Source organism: Podarcis liolepis (assembly GCF_965112155.1).
Source record: "Podarcis liolepis genome assembly, chromosome: 10".
NCBI classification, from domain to species: domain Eukaryota; kingdom Metazoa; phylum Chordata; class Lepidosauria; order Squamata; family Lacertidae; genus Podarcis; species Podarcis liolepis.
Genome location: NC_139562.1, coordinates 56,184,242 through 56,197,812, shown reverse-complemented (window position 1 = coordinate 56,197,812; position 13,571 = coordinate 56,184,242). Strand labels below are relative to the sequence as shown.

Sequence of the window (13,571 nt, the reverse complement as noted above, 5' to 3'; positions counted from 1 at the left end):
TCTTCCACTGCCTCCCGCAGTTTGGTCAAACTCATGCTGGAAGCTTCGCGAACACTATCCAACCATCTCGTCCTCTGTTGTCCCCTTCTCCTTGTGCCCTCCATCTTTCCCAACATCAGGGTCTTTTCCAGGGAGTCTTCTCTTCTCACGAGGTGGCCAATGTATTGGAGCCTCAGCTTCAGGATCTGTCCTTCCAGTGAGCACTCAGGGCTGATTTCCTTAAGAATGGATAGGTTTGATCTTCTTGCAGTCCATGGGACTCTCAGGAGTCTCCTCCAGCACCATAATTCAAAAGCATCGATTCTTTAGCGATCAGCCTTCTTTATGGTCCAGCTGTCACTTCCATACATCACTACTGGGAAAACCATAGCTTTAACTATACGGACCTTTGTTGGCAAGGTGATGTCTCTGCTTTTTAAGATGCTGTCTAGGTAGATCTCTCACTTGACAGAATATAGCCCTCTTATTGGCTCAAGACCCCTCGGCACCACTGTCCCAGCAGGGGGCAGGAAGGAACCATGTGGCTCTTGGATGGGTGCTGAAAAACATCTGCCCCAGTTGGGGTGGTGGGTAGGGCAAAGCCGATGTCCATGCCCCCAGCTTGCTAGCGGGATCCACAAAAGCAGCTTAGGGTTAGTTCGGACAGCAGTTGGGACGTCCGAAGGCCATGGCAAACTAGAGATGCTTTATTCACAATACAGTGGTACCTCAGGTTACATACACTACAGGTTACAGACACTACAGGTTACAGACTCCGCTAACCCAGAAATATTACCTCAGGTTAAGAACTTTGCTTCAGGATGAGAACAGAAATCGTGCTCCGGCGGTGCGGCAGCAGCAGGAGGCCCCATTAGCTAAAGTGGTACCTCAGGTTAAGAACAGTTTCAGGTTAAGAACGGACCTCCAGAATGAATTAAGTACTTAACCCGAGGTACCACTGTAATGTTGTGGCCTTGTTTAGCCCGCCCCCCGTTATTGCTCCCCAATCTTGCTTTGACATGCGCGCCCTTGGCTCGCATCAAGGATTAAATGACAAGCGATTACCTCGTGAAAATGGCACCCGCACTTCCCTTGCAAAAACTCCTTGTACCGTCCCATGGTAATAATAAAAGTATCAACCACTTCATAGCCATATTGCTTTGCAGTGTTCAAAATAGCTTGGTTTTCCTTCCACAGATCTCGCACTTCGGCCTGCAATTGAAATCAGGTCATCTCATATTATCTCATTTATCCAGCTTTTAGTTAAATCAAGACATGTTATCATTGGGACAGTAAGCATATGGATATTATGTACAGGTGTTGGGCTGGAGAAAGGATAACCTTAATTCTTGAGTTATTTGATCAGTGTTTCCCCCAGCAAATAGTTAACTGCAAGCATGTATTTCTTCAAAAGTGAGGGAGGAACAGAGGGGGAAATATTGTGTCCCTTAGATGTCACACCTTTTTAAATAACTGAACCCCAAACTTACAGATGTGCACAACTGAGTGCAAAAAGTGCTGTGCTCCAGTGTGGTAGTTTGGGACTAGAAACAGAATTCTACCACACCACATGGCATGCATTTAAACAATTTTCCAAATTGTTTATTTTTATTTTTTTTAATGTTATTTATTTGGTTGATTTTTATTTATTTTTATTTTAATATTTTATTTATTTGGTTGATTTTTATTTATTTTTATTTTAATAATTTTTTTATTTGATTGATTGATTTCTTCATCCGATGATCATAGGGTGGTTTACAACATAAAAACACAAAAATACATACCATAGTAACAAACAAAAGCCATACCCACCCCCGAGAGTCTAAAAGGCCACAGTCAAAGGCCTGGGAGAACAGATTTAATACATTTGGTATGTAAAGCTGTTTGTAATGTGTATGGGTTGCTCGTGCGTAAGTTGCCGCCTCTCCAGTCTTTGTTGCCTTGCTAAACCTTCCAGTCTGGGCAACCCTTCACTTTGTGGCTGCCTCAGTCGCTAGCAGAATCCGTCAGTGGGCGTTTCTTAAATCTTTTCCAACATAAAAGTTGTTTGACACCCAGTCTCCTCCTACTCTCTCTGCGCGGAAGTCTTCTGTGCAGGGTGGGCGTGGGTAGCGGAGGACCCGTGCTCTCCCCGCTGGTGTCCGGTGAAGAGTCCTGGAGCCCTCTCACCGATTCCCCCATCAGCCCCTCTATATCCCTGGTGTTGCATTGATTTGCTTCCCCATCTGCGGAGTTGCCTCTCTCCCTGCTGGGCCCTTCTCCAGCATCATTTGAGAGCCTTCCCTCCGCCTCTAGCTCCAATGTCAGTTCCCTGACACTGTTCTACAGTAACAAACGCATAGATGGTACATAGCCTGAAAATCATAGATGATAATAATTGTATGGTACTGTATAAACATGTTTTTATTTTTGTGGTTGACAGAATGGATGAAGGGGCTTAAACTGTGGATACGAACTATCCCTAGAACCTGTTTTCAATGCCAAGGCTCAACTTTGAAACACGTGACATAAGAAAATATGAACGGGCCTTTAGGCAGGTGCAAAGTACATCACTGAATATTCATAGAGAGGTTGCTCACCAGGATTTAAGGGAAAGGGCTTCCAAACCAGGCCAAACACTAATCCCTTCTGGCCAAGTGTTTGGATTTAAAGCCAATTTAGGGAGCCTCAGAAACAGTTTCTACACAAATGCAATTCTGGTTCTAAACGCAGCTTAAGGGGTCTTTATAGTATGGTGTATTTTAGAATGGGGTTCAGAGTTTTTAGGGGGTTTTGAATGATTTATGTAGTTTTTATGTAGTTTTTATGTAGTTTTATGTAGTTTTAATGTAGTTTTATGTAGTTTTTCAATTTCATTGTTCCGCATGGGACAATGAAAATAAAGATATTGTATCGTATCATTAAAATTAAGGTACAGTGCTGCTACTGTCTCTTTGTCAATTTATAGTTTGTTTATTTGATTGTATGTTTGTCTGTTGGTTGGTTTGCTTTCCTGGCATAAATTTATCTATTTTAAAACCATAAAGATATAAGATATACAGTTAAAAATAAAATAAAATAAAATTAAGGTACAGTGGTACCTTGGCTGTCAAACTTAATCCGTTCCGGGAGTCCTTTCTGCTCCCGAAACCATTCAAAAACCAAGGCACGGCTTCCAACTGGCTGCAGGAGCTTCCTGCACTCAAGCGGAAGTTGCGGAAGCTGCGGAAGTTGCAGAAGCCACGTCGGACGTTCGGCTTCCGAAAAAGGTTCACAAACCTTTCAGGATCCAGGTTTGCAGTGTTTGGGAGCCGATTTGTTCGAGAGCCAAGCTGTCCGACAACCAAGGTACCGCTGTATTAGTAATGCCAAAACATGCAGCACCATCTAGTTCAGTAAGTAGAGCAGGAGACTCTTAATCTCAGGGTTGTGGGTTCAAGCCCCACATTGGCCCAAAAGATTCCTGCATTGCAGGGGGTTGGACTAGATGACCCTCGTGGTCCCTTCCAACTCTAAGTTCTACGATTCTACGTGTTTAGGATGAGGCACATCACATCACCTGGCAAAATATAATGTACGGGCATAGCAGCTGTGCTCGACAGGAACATGCCCCACCATACTTCTGAGGAGCAATGTGTCAAACAAAATAAAATTGCAAAAACATCTTAACGGAGAAAACATATAACCTACTGGTGACAAGAAATGCACTCCATCCACTGGCAGGTGAAAGCCCATTCCCAGGGATTTTATCACTACCAGGATATTTGGCAGATTCGCCCTGTGGATCAAATGAAATAAAACACACATTTTATTTACAGATATATAAAACTGACGTACCATAAACACCTCTTACTTTTATCTCCGTTTCGTATAATGTCCCATACAATGCAGAATCAGATAAAATGATGTCTGGTTTTTATTTTCTGGGAGCAGCCAGTTTGATACTGAGGATATGAGCTATCAAAAGTGTAGCACAGGGTTCGCGAGCCCTTGGCTATCACCACACTACATTCCGGATCATGTTTTGTCAGTGAATTGTAGCTCATTTTGGTGAGTAGGTTTTTTTTTTTATTGGAATCTGTCTGGTATTTGAGTGAGACCTTCCCAGCAAGCAAAGTGAGCTCAAAATGGCTTACGACAGTAGCAAAGCACTGGAAAATGAAAACATGTCCTAATACGAAAAACTGATGAGTTATGCAGAGTTGGCAAAGTTGAAACATAAACTACGGGAGAAGGACAATTGTAACTTCAAGGAAGATTGGGAACTTTTTACAAGCTATTTAAAAAAACAACAAAATGGCATGGACTCCTTGGCAGGTTTTGAATAAACATCCACAAATTTATTAATAGAATATATGACAGATAAGGTAATGATATGTACAAACTTGAACATGCAGAGAATAATATGTACAAAGAAATCAGAGAGGTGAGCTGAGGGAAGTCTTTGGTGAGGGGGAGAGGGAGGGATGGGTAGGGGGGATAAAAAGGTGGAAAATAATGTAACTGATTATTTGGATTGATAATTTGTTCTGTTGAAATTGTCTAATAAAAATATTTTTTAAAAAAAACAAACAAACATGCCCTAATACAAAAGAAATGCATGTCATTCCATAATTCACAGGCTAAAATTGAAGCTTGCAAGAGGACAGAGATGGAGACAGTGACATAGCATGGGTTTCCAGTGCCCGGGGCCACATGAAGGGGGTATGTATGCACATTCCACTGTCTAACGACATCCCCATCACCCAGCAGATTGCAGCCCTAGAGCTAATAAAAGAAGAGTTGTTTTGTTGTCTGCAGAGGGAAGGTTGACATATGTCCTGATTTTCCCAGACATACTGCAGCCTGCAGCAACGTCCAACAACTTTGGGCCAAAAAAGAGCTCAACAACTTTTCTCACCAGATTTTCACTGTTTGAAATATGGCAACCCTAGAAGAGGTCACTTCCCGGTTCGCATGTAGAAACCCATTTTCAACTGAAGCACACAGTTGTATTGAGGCAGCACGGGGTGTTGAAATTTTGCACCCTTAACAGTTTTGCGCCCAGGGCAACCTCCCCCCATGCTATACCACTGCACAGAGCAGTAGAAACGGTATTGAAATCCTCTGGAAGAATGGGCTCTGTGAAGATGACTGCCAGAAAACCTCCTAGGCACGGAGAAGTCATCATGCGAATTGAAGTGGAAGTTATTTTACAGTTTGGTGTAAGAACAGCAACGAAAGACTGTAGCGTGGACACTTACCGCTTCAGCACTTTTTGAATAATATGTAAGTGGTTGAAATTGAGCCATTGGACACCACCGACAACTAATATAGTCTGGTCTGTGTTCTCTAGCGGCTGTGATCTGAAATAAAGAAGAAAGCCAAAACTGCAAAATATACCCTGCCGCAGAATCAGAACAGATGGCAAGCGTTCACTTCAGCCAACCCTACAGGCCATTCCTGGCCACAAACGGCTGATGTCATTTAAAGTTACATAAACTTAAAGAAATTAGAGACATATTAAGTAGTTATACTTTTTCTCGTTTTCATTTTGCACAAATCTAGATGTAGATTTGGCAAAGGCAGCACACACACACACACACACACACACACACACACACACTGTCAGGGAAGAGGATTTCAGCATTGTGCCAAGATATCAGCATTGCACTGGAATTTGAAGGAGGTTGCAGGGTGACCTCTTCACAATCTTCTCTTTTACTCAATGTGCAGAAATACCCATGGAATAGTAAAGGTAAAGGGACCCCTGACCATTAGGTCCAGTCGTGGCCGACTCTGGGGTTGCGGCGCTCATCTCGTTTTATTGGCCGAGGGAGCCAGGTCATGTGGCCAGCATGACTAAACCGCTTCTGGCAAACCAGAGCAGCGCACGGAAACACCGTTTGCCTTCCCGCCAGAGCGGTACCTATTTATCTACTTGCACTTTGACATGCTTTTGAACTGCTAGGTTGACAGGAGACCCATGGAATACTACTGACAAAAAGGGGGCATGAAGAAGAAGAAATAATCTGTCAGATGATACATCACTAAGAGGCAGAGTGTGATGTACGGCTCAGGACCGCAATACCTCAAGGGCCGCCTGTTTCCATATGAACCTACCCGGACCCTGAGATCACCTTCTGACGCCCTCCTACATGTGCCTCCTGCTCGAGAGGTCCGGAGGGTGGCAACATGGCAATGGGACTTCTCTGCAGTGGCTCCCCATCTGTGGAATGCTCTCCTTAGGGAAGTTTGCCTGGCGCCTACATTATACACCTTTAGGCGCCAGGCAAAAACGTTTATTTTTAACCAGGCCTTTGGCTGATTTGATTTAGAATAGAATAGAATTTCTTATTTATACCCCGCCCATCTGACTGGGTTTCCCCAGCCACTCTGGGCAGCTCCCAACAAAGTATTAAAATACAGTGGTCTGTTAAACGTTAAAAGCTTCCCTAAAGAGGGCTGCCTTCAGATGTCTTCTAAAAGTCTGGTAGTTGTTTTTCTCTTTGACATCTGGTGGGAGGGTGTTCCACAGGGTGGGTGCCACTACCAAGAAGGCCCTCTGCCTGGTTCCCGGTAACCTCACTTCTCACAGTGAGGGAACTGCCAGAAGGCCCTCAGAGCTGGACCTCAGCATCCGGGCAAAACGATGGGGGTGGTGATGCTCCTTCAGGTATACAGGACCGAGGCCGTTTAGGGCTTTAAAGGAAAGCACCAACACTTTGAATTGTGCTCGGAAACGTACTGGGAGCCAATGTAGGTCTGTGCCCTGTACATTCTATGCCCTTCTAAAATGGGGCTCTTTTCTGGGGGGAGGGTGTTATTGGGTTGTTGTTTTTATTCTGATTATATATGTTGTGATCTTTTCTGTGAACCGCCCTGAGACCCCTGGGTATAGAGGCAGTTACTGAAGCTCTGCATTATAGTAATCAGGGCTGCCGACTTGCCCCACCCCCCCATTGAGGGGTCCCAGCATCATGTGATGTGTCCTGCCAACGCTCTTGTGTTGGCAGTGGGGGATGGGGTGCATGGAGGGTGATCTTCCGAACATCCCGCGGATATACGCCAATGCTTGCCCATGCTTGCCTGGTGGCAGGGGATGGCAGCCCCCTCAAAAATTTGGGGGGGCCTCAGCTCCCTGCCCACAAATATTGAGGGGGCCAAAGCCCCTTCTGCCCCCTATAGTTGGCACCCTAAGTAGTAATTCCTTTTCATCAATACAAGAACTGCATAAAACGTCTACAAGAGACTCAAACCTCTCACAAATTCCTTCCCTCTTGTGGCTAGAGCAGGGGTCAGCAAACTTTTTCAGCAAGGGGCCGGTCCACTGCTCCTCAGACCTTGTGGGGGGCCGGACTATATTTTGAAAAAAATTATGAATGCCCCACAAATAACCCGGAGATGCATTTTAAATAAAAGCACACATGCTACTTATGTAAAAACACACTGATTCCTGGACCGTCCGTGGACCGGATTTAAAAGGCAATTGGGCTGGATCCAGCCCCCGGGCCTTAGATTGCCTACCCATGGGCTAGAAAATGCTAGCATAGAGACATTGGATGTAAGGAAATCAAGTGAATTGCTGTCCAAAATGGAACAATACCTTGGGAAACAGACGCTCCATCATACCTGAGTAGCAGCTGCTCAAGAGCCTCTTCAAAGGTTGGTCTTTGCTTTACGTCAATCCAAAACTGGGGGTAATAGGAGTAGCTGATAAAAGTGTACCCGTTGTTCACATTATGATAGAACTTCATGTCATGAGCCTTTTGCCATTCTTGGAGAGTCTCGTTCACTCTCTCTATTAAGTAATACATCATCCCTCTGTTGGTGGAATCGCCAATGAAAAGAACCTTTAAGGGCAAAAAAGCATATTGCAGCATTTCACGTTCTCAAGCTTGCAGGCATCTGCGGAACAAAAGCAGCTTAAATCGAAGCGCTTTTGCTCAGCCGAGAGGGTATTTATTTGTTTTCTTATAGTCAATGAATTTCTACACAAACCGGTTGTCATAAATAACCTCTGGGCTGTTTGCACGTAGAAAATCATTAAAGCGACAAAACGCAATCACACCATAAAACCAATACTAACATCTGTAGGAAGCCAACCACAAAAAGCAGCACCCCGTTACAAGTGGGCAACATGGATCAGCCACTTTCAAATACTTGGGGGGAAATACGCCACATAGAAACGACACCAACCTGCCTGCTGCAGGTATTTGTAGGTATTTGTGTTCCACTTCTAATTCTGGCAAGGCTAACAATGCGCTAGAAGCACCCATGTTATGTAGAAAGACAGGAAACTGACTTATACCAAGGTGTAATCTACACACATATAAAAACCATTCTGAAAATGCTTTTTTTAAAAAAAAAAAAAAGAAGAAGCATTTTTAAAAATACATTTAATTTTCCATGAGGCTCGCCATCGCCATCAAGTGTTGCGTTGTATATTGCACATAAAGGTAAAGGTAAAGGGACCCCTGACCATCAGGTCCAGTCGTGGCCGACTCTGGGGTTGCGGCGCTCATCTCGCTTTATTGGCTGAGGGAGCCGGCGTACAGCTTCCAGGTCATGTGGCCAGCATGGCTAAGCCGCTTCTGGCCAACCAGAGCAGTGCACGGAAAGGCCATTTACCTTCCCGCCAGAGCGATACCTATTTATCTACATGCACTTTGACGTGCTTTCAAACTGCTAGGTTGGCAGGAGCAAGGATCGAGCAATGGGAGCTCACCCCATCGCAGGGATTCGAACAGCTGACCTTCTGATCAGCAAGCCCTAGGCTCCGTGGTTTAACCCACAGTGCCATAAAGCACACTTAAAACATTTTATTTGCAGCTGTATAGCTGAGTCCCAAGTCTACATAGTCTGGGATTGGCCTGCCAAGCTTTCAGGCAGGAGTTTTCCCCAGTCCTACCCAGAGATTGAACCTCTGATTTTCTGCAAGCAGAGCAGATACTCTGTTGCTGAGTTATTCCCCCCCACCCAACCGAGTATGTTTTGTGATCTGTAACTGTGCTTTGCCCTTAAGACAAAGCAAGTGGGAAAGAATGGCAATTAATTACCATTCAATTTCAATTAAAGAATGTGCAATAATTATGGTCTTGGTCAAGATATTGCCCAGCATTATAGCACTGGACAGCTATGTTGGAAAATGACCACAAGCTAAAATTTAAACTATTTGACAATTGCCTAGTGTAGAAGGGAGTCTGTGCTTTTTGCTGCAAGGACCAACCATGGAAATATCTCATTATGTCTATAAAATGGGATTAAATTAGACAGGTATCATAAATCAGGCACAGTTAAGAGACTTACAGCAGAATCTAACCGCATCTACTCAGAAGTAGGTCCTACTGAGTTCAAGCTTTCTCCCAGGTAAGTGTGTTTTAGATTGCACCTTTAACTCCAAAATGCTCATTTGGGTAAAAGTATACAAGTTCTTGTTTAAACAGGTGTATTGTAAGGTCGTTAGTAAATATTGTCTTTTTAATATTTCGTGTTCTTATTAATACATTGCTGAGGGCGTTTTATTACGGCAGTAAAATGTGAATTGCTTTCTTACCATAATAAATAATATGTATGCTTCATCACCTTTCACTTAGAATGTAATTGTGCAATTAGGTATACCTAGTTATCTGAACAACTACTTATTATTCATGACCTGTTCCTCACTTCAACTTTTTCTGAAAAGTTGACGTGTACAATAATTAAAGTTTTATGCTTCAGCACATCACTGAACTATTACGGTAAAAGTTAATTAACCATAAACTTATATGAGGTTTTGTGACACAGATGTAAAACTAATTAAACAATTTTTATTTGGTTTTCACTTTCCGCCCCCCCCAACACTGTTAAGCTCATGTCATTTCCCAAATGGATACAATTTAACAAATGTAATATAGCCTTCACATAGTTTGCGTTAATAAGGGCTTCAAAGACAAATTGCTGCATATAATATGAAAGGAAGTGAGTAAAGAACTTCTCAACCCGAAATTCCTTTCAGTCTCCACATATGACTGATTAAATTTGCTAACACACCATTAATCTATATAGACCCTCTTTAAAAAAAAAATGCTTTGGGGAATTTATATATTCCCCCTTTTCATGTCTCAGCCAATCCGTGGCTTTCATGTCACCACAGGTGATCTTGAGTTAGTACTGACAGAAATAATTCAAGCACAAGGTCACATGCATGGAAATGGGGAGGGAAGTGGTTCTGATGAAGGGAATAGCACCTATTAGAGATAGACTGAAACTCCACTCTTGGGTGGAATCTACACACATAAAAAAAACCGCTGTGAAAATGCTTTAAAAAAAGTTTTGAAAAATACGTTGAATTTGGTATAGCTCACTCTCACCATCTAGTGTCACATTTGTATATCGCGCTTTACAATGCATTTAAAACGTTTTATTTGCAGCTGTATAGCTGAGTCCCTGGACACATTTAATGGCTCCCATTGGACTAAGCATTCATTGGACAGCATAAATTGGTGTGTTAATTTGTGTGTTATGTTCCAGCTTTTAAGTGACGTAAAAGCCACTTCTAGAAATCTAGCGGAATAACGTGCAAGTTTAGTGCTAATTTCCGTGTTACATTTGCTTCCAGAAAAAAAAATATGTTTGCAATCCTGGAACCCACTTGCAAACCTGGAAGTTTGTATAGGGCTGTGCACCTATAGGGTGCTCTGTAAGTGGGATTCCTTTAGGAATCACTTTTCCTCTCCTCAGCAAGTGATCCTGCAGGGTCCCACAACTAGCTTTCCTTAAGAAAAGCTCCTTTTCCTACAGCTGGGTTTATCTTTAAGTGTGCTTAATTGTAATAAACGTTTCTTAATTTGGATAACATATAGCAAAATCTGTACATTATTTTTTTTTTTACTTACTTGTAAACTTGGGCCACCGGTTATTGTACCTGAGACACAGATCTCTGTCAAATGTTAGACAGTCAAGCCATGCCTATTAAGAATTGCATTTCCAAGCAACCATCTTAGAATGTTCACTACAAGAAAAGTCAGTCTAGTGAGGTCCGCCTGAGACCTGCACAAGAATGTGAAAGAAGATTTGTTAAGATTATTACGCAGAAGCAATGCCATGCATTAGATACCCAGCAAAAGAAACAGAGTGCATGCAAAGTGTGTCTATGCTCCAACCATAATACAGTGGTACCTTTGTTCTCAAACACCTTGGTACTCAAACACCCTGGAACCCAAACACTGCAAACCTGGAAGTAAGTGTTTATGAACTTTTTTCATAAGCTGAACATGCTCCGTTTTGAGTGTTACGCGTCCGATTTGAGTGCCTCACTTCTGTTTTGAGTGTTACGCTGAGGTCTGTCTGTTTTTGCTCTTTATTTTGTGTTTTTGTTTTTTTGCGGCTCTTTTTGTGTGTGACTGTGTGGAACCCAGTTCAGCTATTGATTGCTTGATTGTGTGACTGCAGTACATTGTTTATGGCTTCCATTTTATGGATGGATAGTAAAATTCATGTTAAATTGCTGTTTTAGGGGTTGTTTTTAGAAGTCTGGAATAGATTAATCCATTTTGCATTACTTTCTATGCGAAAGCATGCCTTGGTTTTGGAATGCTTTGGTTTTGGAACGGAATTCCGGAACGGATTAAGTTTGAGAACCAAGGTACCACTGTACGTTGTGTTTTAGTCTTCGTCTGAAACATGTCACATCTTAATGTGTGACTGGGACCTATTTCATTCAGTGCCTGAATACTGTCAAGTCAAAGCCAATTAGAAATGGAAGCACGGCGGTCACAGGGAGATAATTCTGAAGTAATATCAAGGCTACTTTAATATATTAATAATAGCATATATTCATGTGCAAACTTATGTCAAAGAATGTCGGGACAATGTATTTGGTGCTGAGATAAACTGAATCCCTTTTCAGCTCTCCTGTTCCAAATTGACAACCTACCTTTTTGTTTTTTACACACTGTTGCAGCTCTGGTTTGTTCACAATGGGATATTGACAATCGTGCGGCTGCCATGTTATCTGCCTCCAATCACAGGTTCTGTTGTCAGAACAACTCAGGCAGGGCACAATCCATTGTCCTAAAAACAGAACATAACCACACTTTGGTTTCCATCTGGGTTTTTGTTAAACACACTTGTATTTGCTGTTACTAAGAGGAGGCGTCTGTGACTAGGACCAGATTTCTTTCCACCGCCTGGTCACTGACTGTCAGACAAGACCTCAATGTGACAACCTTTAAGCTTGGCAGAATAACGCAAGAATCTTATTCTTGTATTTGCCTTTCCTCCAAGGAGCTCAAACCTAACTCACAGCCCTGTGAGTTAGGTTAGGCTCAAAGATGGTGACTGGCCCAGGGGTCACCCAGTGGGAATTTGAACCTACTTTATACCAGGTCAGATCGTTTGCCCATCTAGACCAAGGTTTCCCATCATCCCTGACCACTGGTCCTTCTAGCTAGGGATGATGGGAGTTGTAGTCCAAAAACACCTGGAGACCCAAGTTTGGAAAACAGGCCTAGGTTTTTCCTATCACCTGCTACCTGATCCTTTCAACTAGAGATACCTGAGAACTTGCCCAAGCAAGGCTTGAGCTCAATCACGGATTTTTGATCCCTTCTCTAAACATTGCAAAGTTATTTTTTTTTATAATTAATTTATACAACACTAGACAAGTGTTGAACAAAGTTCTTGCTGTCGACACTTGGCTCTCCTGGCTCCTTAGGAGATTAGGGTTTTGCCACTGTAATATCCAAAGAAAAGCCTTCCTCATTCTGTATAAAGCTTTGCCCATCTTAAGCTGCCACCATGAAAGGAGAGAGTCTTCTCTCCTTTAATACTATTTTAAAAGTCTTTTTCACCAGCTCATTTCCATCAGTATCCTATGGATGTTGACTCAGGAGCTAAAACCCATTGTGGTCAAGGGAGCTTATTTCTTGATAATAGTGGGTACAGGAATATCTAGGAGTAGTAAGGCATTGTGCACTTTTTAGCAATATTAAAATATTTTTATATATCCAACAGACATTTGTTTCTCAAGAAGCACACAGAGTTCTGACCTAACCTGCTGTGTCATCAGCCTTCGAAGTTCATGGTTCATTCTTGATCTTTTTCACTTAATGTGGCTCCCTGTAGCAAAATAACCTTCATTCTAGTGGGAACAGGATGCCTTTCTGAACCTGTATGAAATATATCAGGAACAAACCTTTTGTGTCTCCTGTTTCACATGTTTTCAACTGCGGCTCTGAAATGGCTGACAGGTAGTCAGCAGAGAGAGGTTGCAAGCCACAGGGTTCTTCAGGATGAATGAGTGTGCCACAATCCTGTATTAAAATGTGCAGATACGATTTGTTAACACCCAGCCATTATTTTGTAATCTCACATATAAAATACACTGGACAATACAATATTAAGAACTCCCCAGTTATGAGGAATGTTTCAAGGGAAGCTGTTCTTTCCTGGTTCCTGCTGTCAGACTTAGCTGGCTCTGAAACGTAACCAAAAATCAAACATACATAATCCCAACTCTGCAACTATGGACTTTTTCTTCTTCTGGGGATGCACAAGTCTCTCAGTCATAGTTTCATTCAGCTTCTTGCTTTCAGAATATTAAGATCAGTTCTCCACATTTCCACATAAGTTTGCAATTTTAAAAAGTTATC

General features: G+C 42.5%; 1 protein-coding gene across 4 annotated transcripts in view; it reads right to left on the bottom strand.

The window, feature by feature from the left end:
• Window positions 1–13,571, bottom strand: part of CPED1 (cadherin like and PC-esterase domain containing 1) — a gene marked incomplete at its 5' end in the record, with an annotated part of 129,636 nt that overhangs the window by 8,217 nt on the left and 107,848 nt on the right. For all 4 annotated transcript variants that reach the window (XR_014516582.1, XR_014516583.1, XR_014516584.1 and 1 more), the window contains 6 exons: window positions 1,045–1,191; window positions 3,649–3,736; window positions 5,202–5,303; window positions 7,570–7,790; window positions 11,855–11,991; window positions 13,115–13,232. Coding sequence is in view for 1 of the 4 variants with exons in the window: in XM_083463401.1 (XP_083319527.1) it covers window positions 1,045–1,191; window positions 3,649–3,736; window positions 5,202–5,303; window positions 7,570–7,790; window positions 11,855–11,991; window positions 13,115–13,232 (813 nt within the window). The remainder of the gene's footprint in view (window positions 1–1,044; window positions 1,192–3,648; window positions 3,737–5,201; window positions 5,304–7,569; window positions 7,791–11,854; window positions 11,992–13,114; window positions 13,233–13,571) is intronic.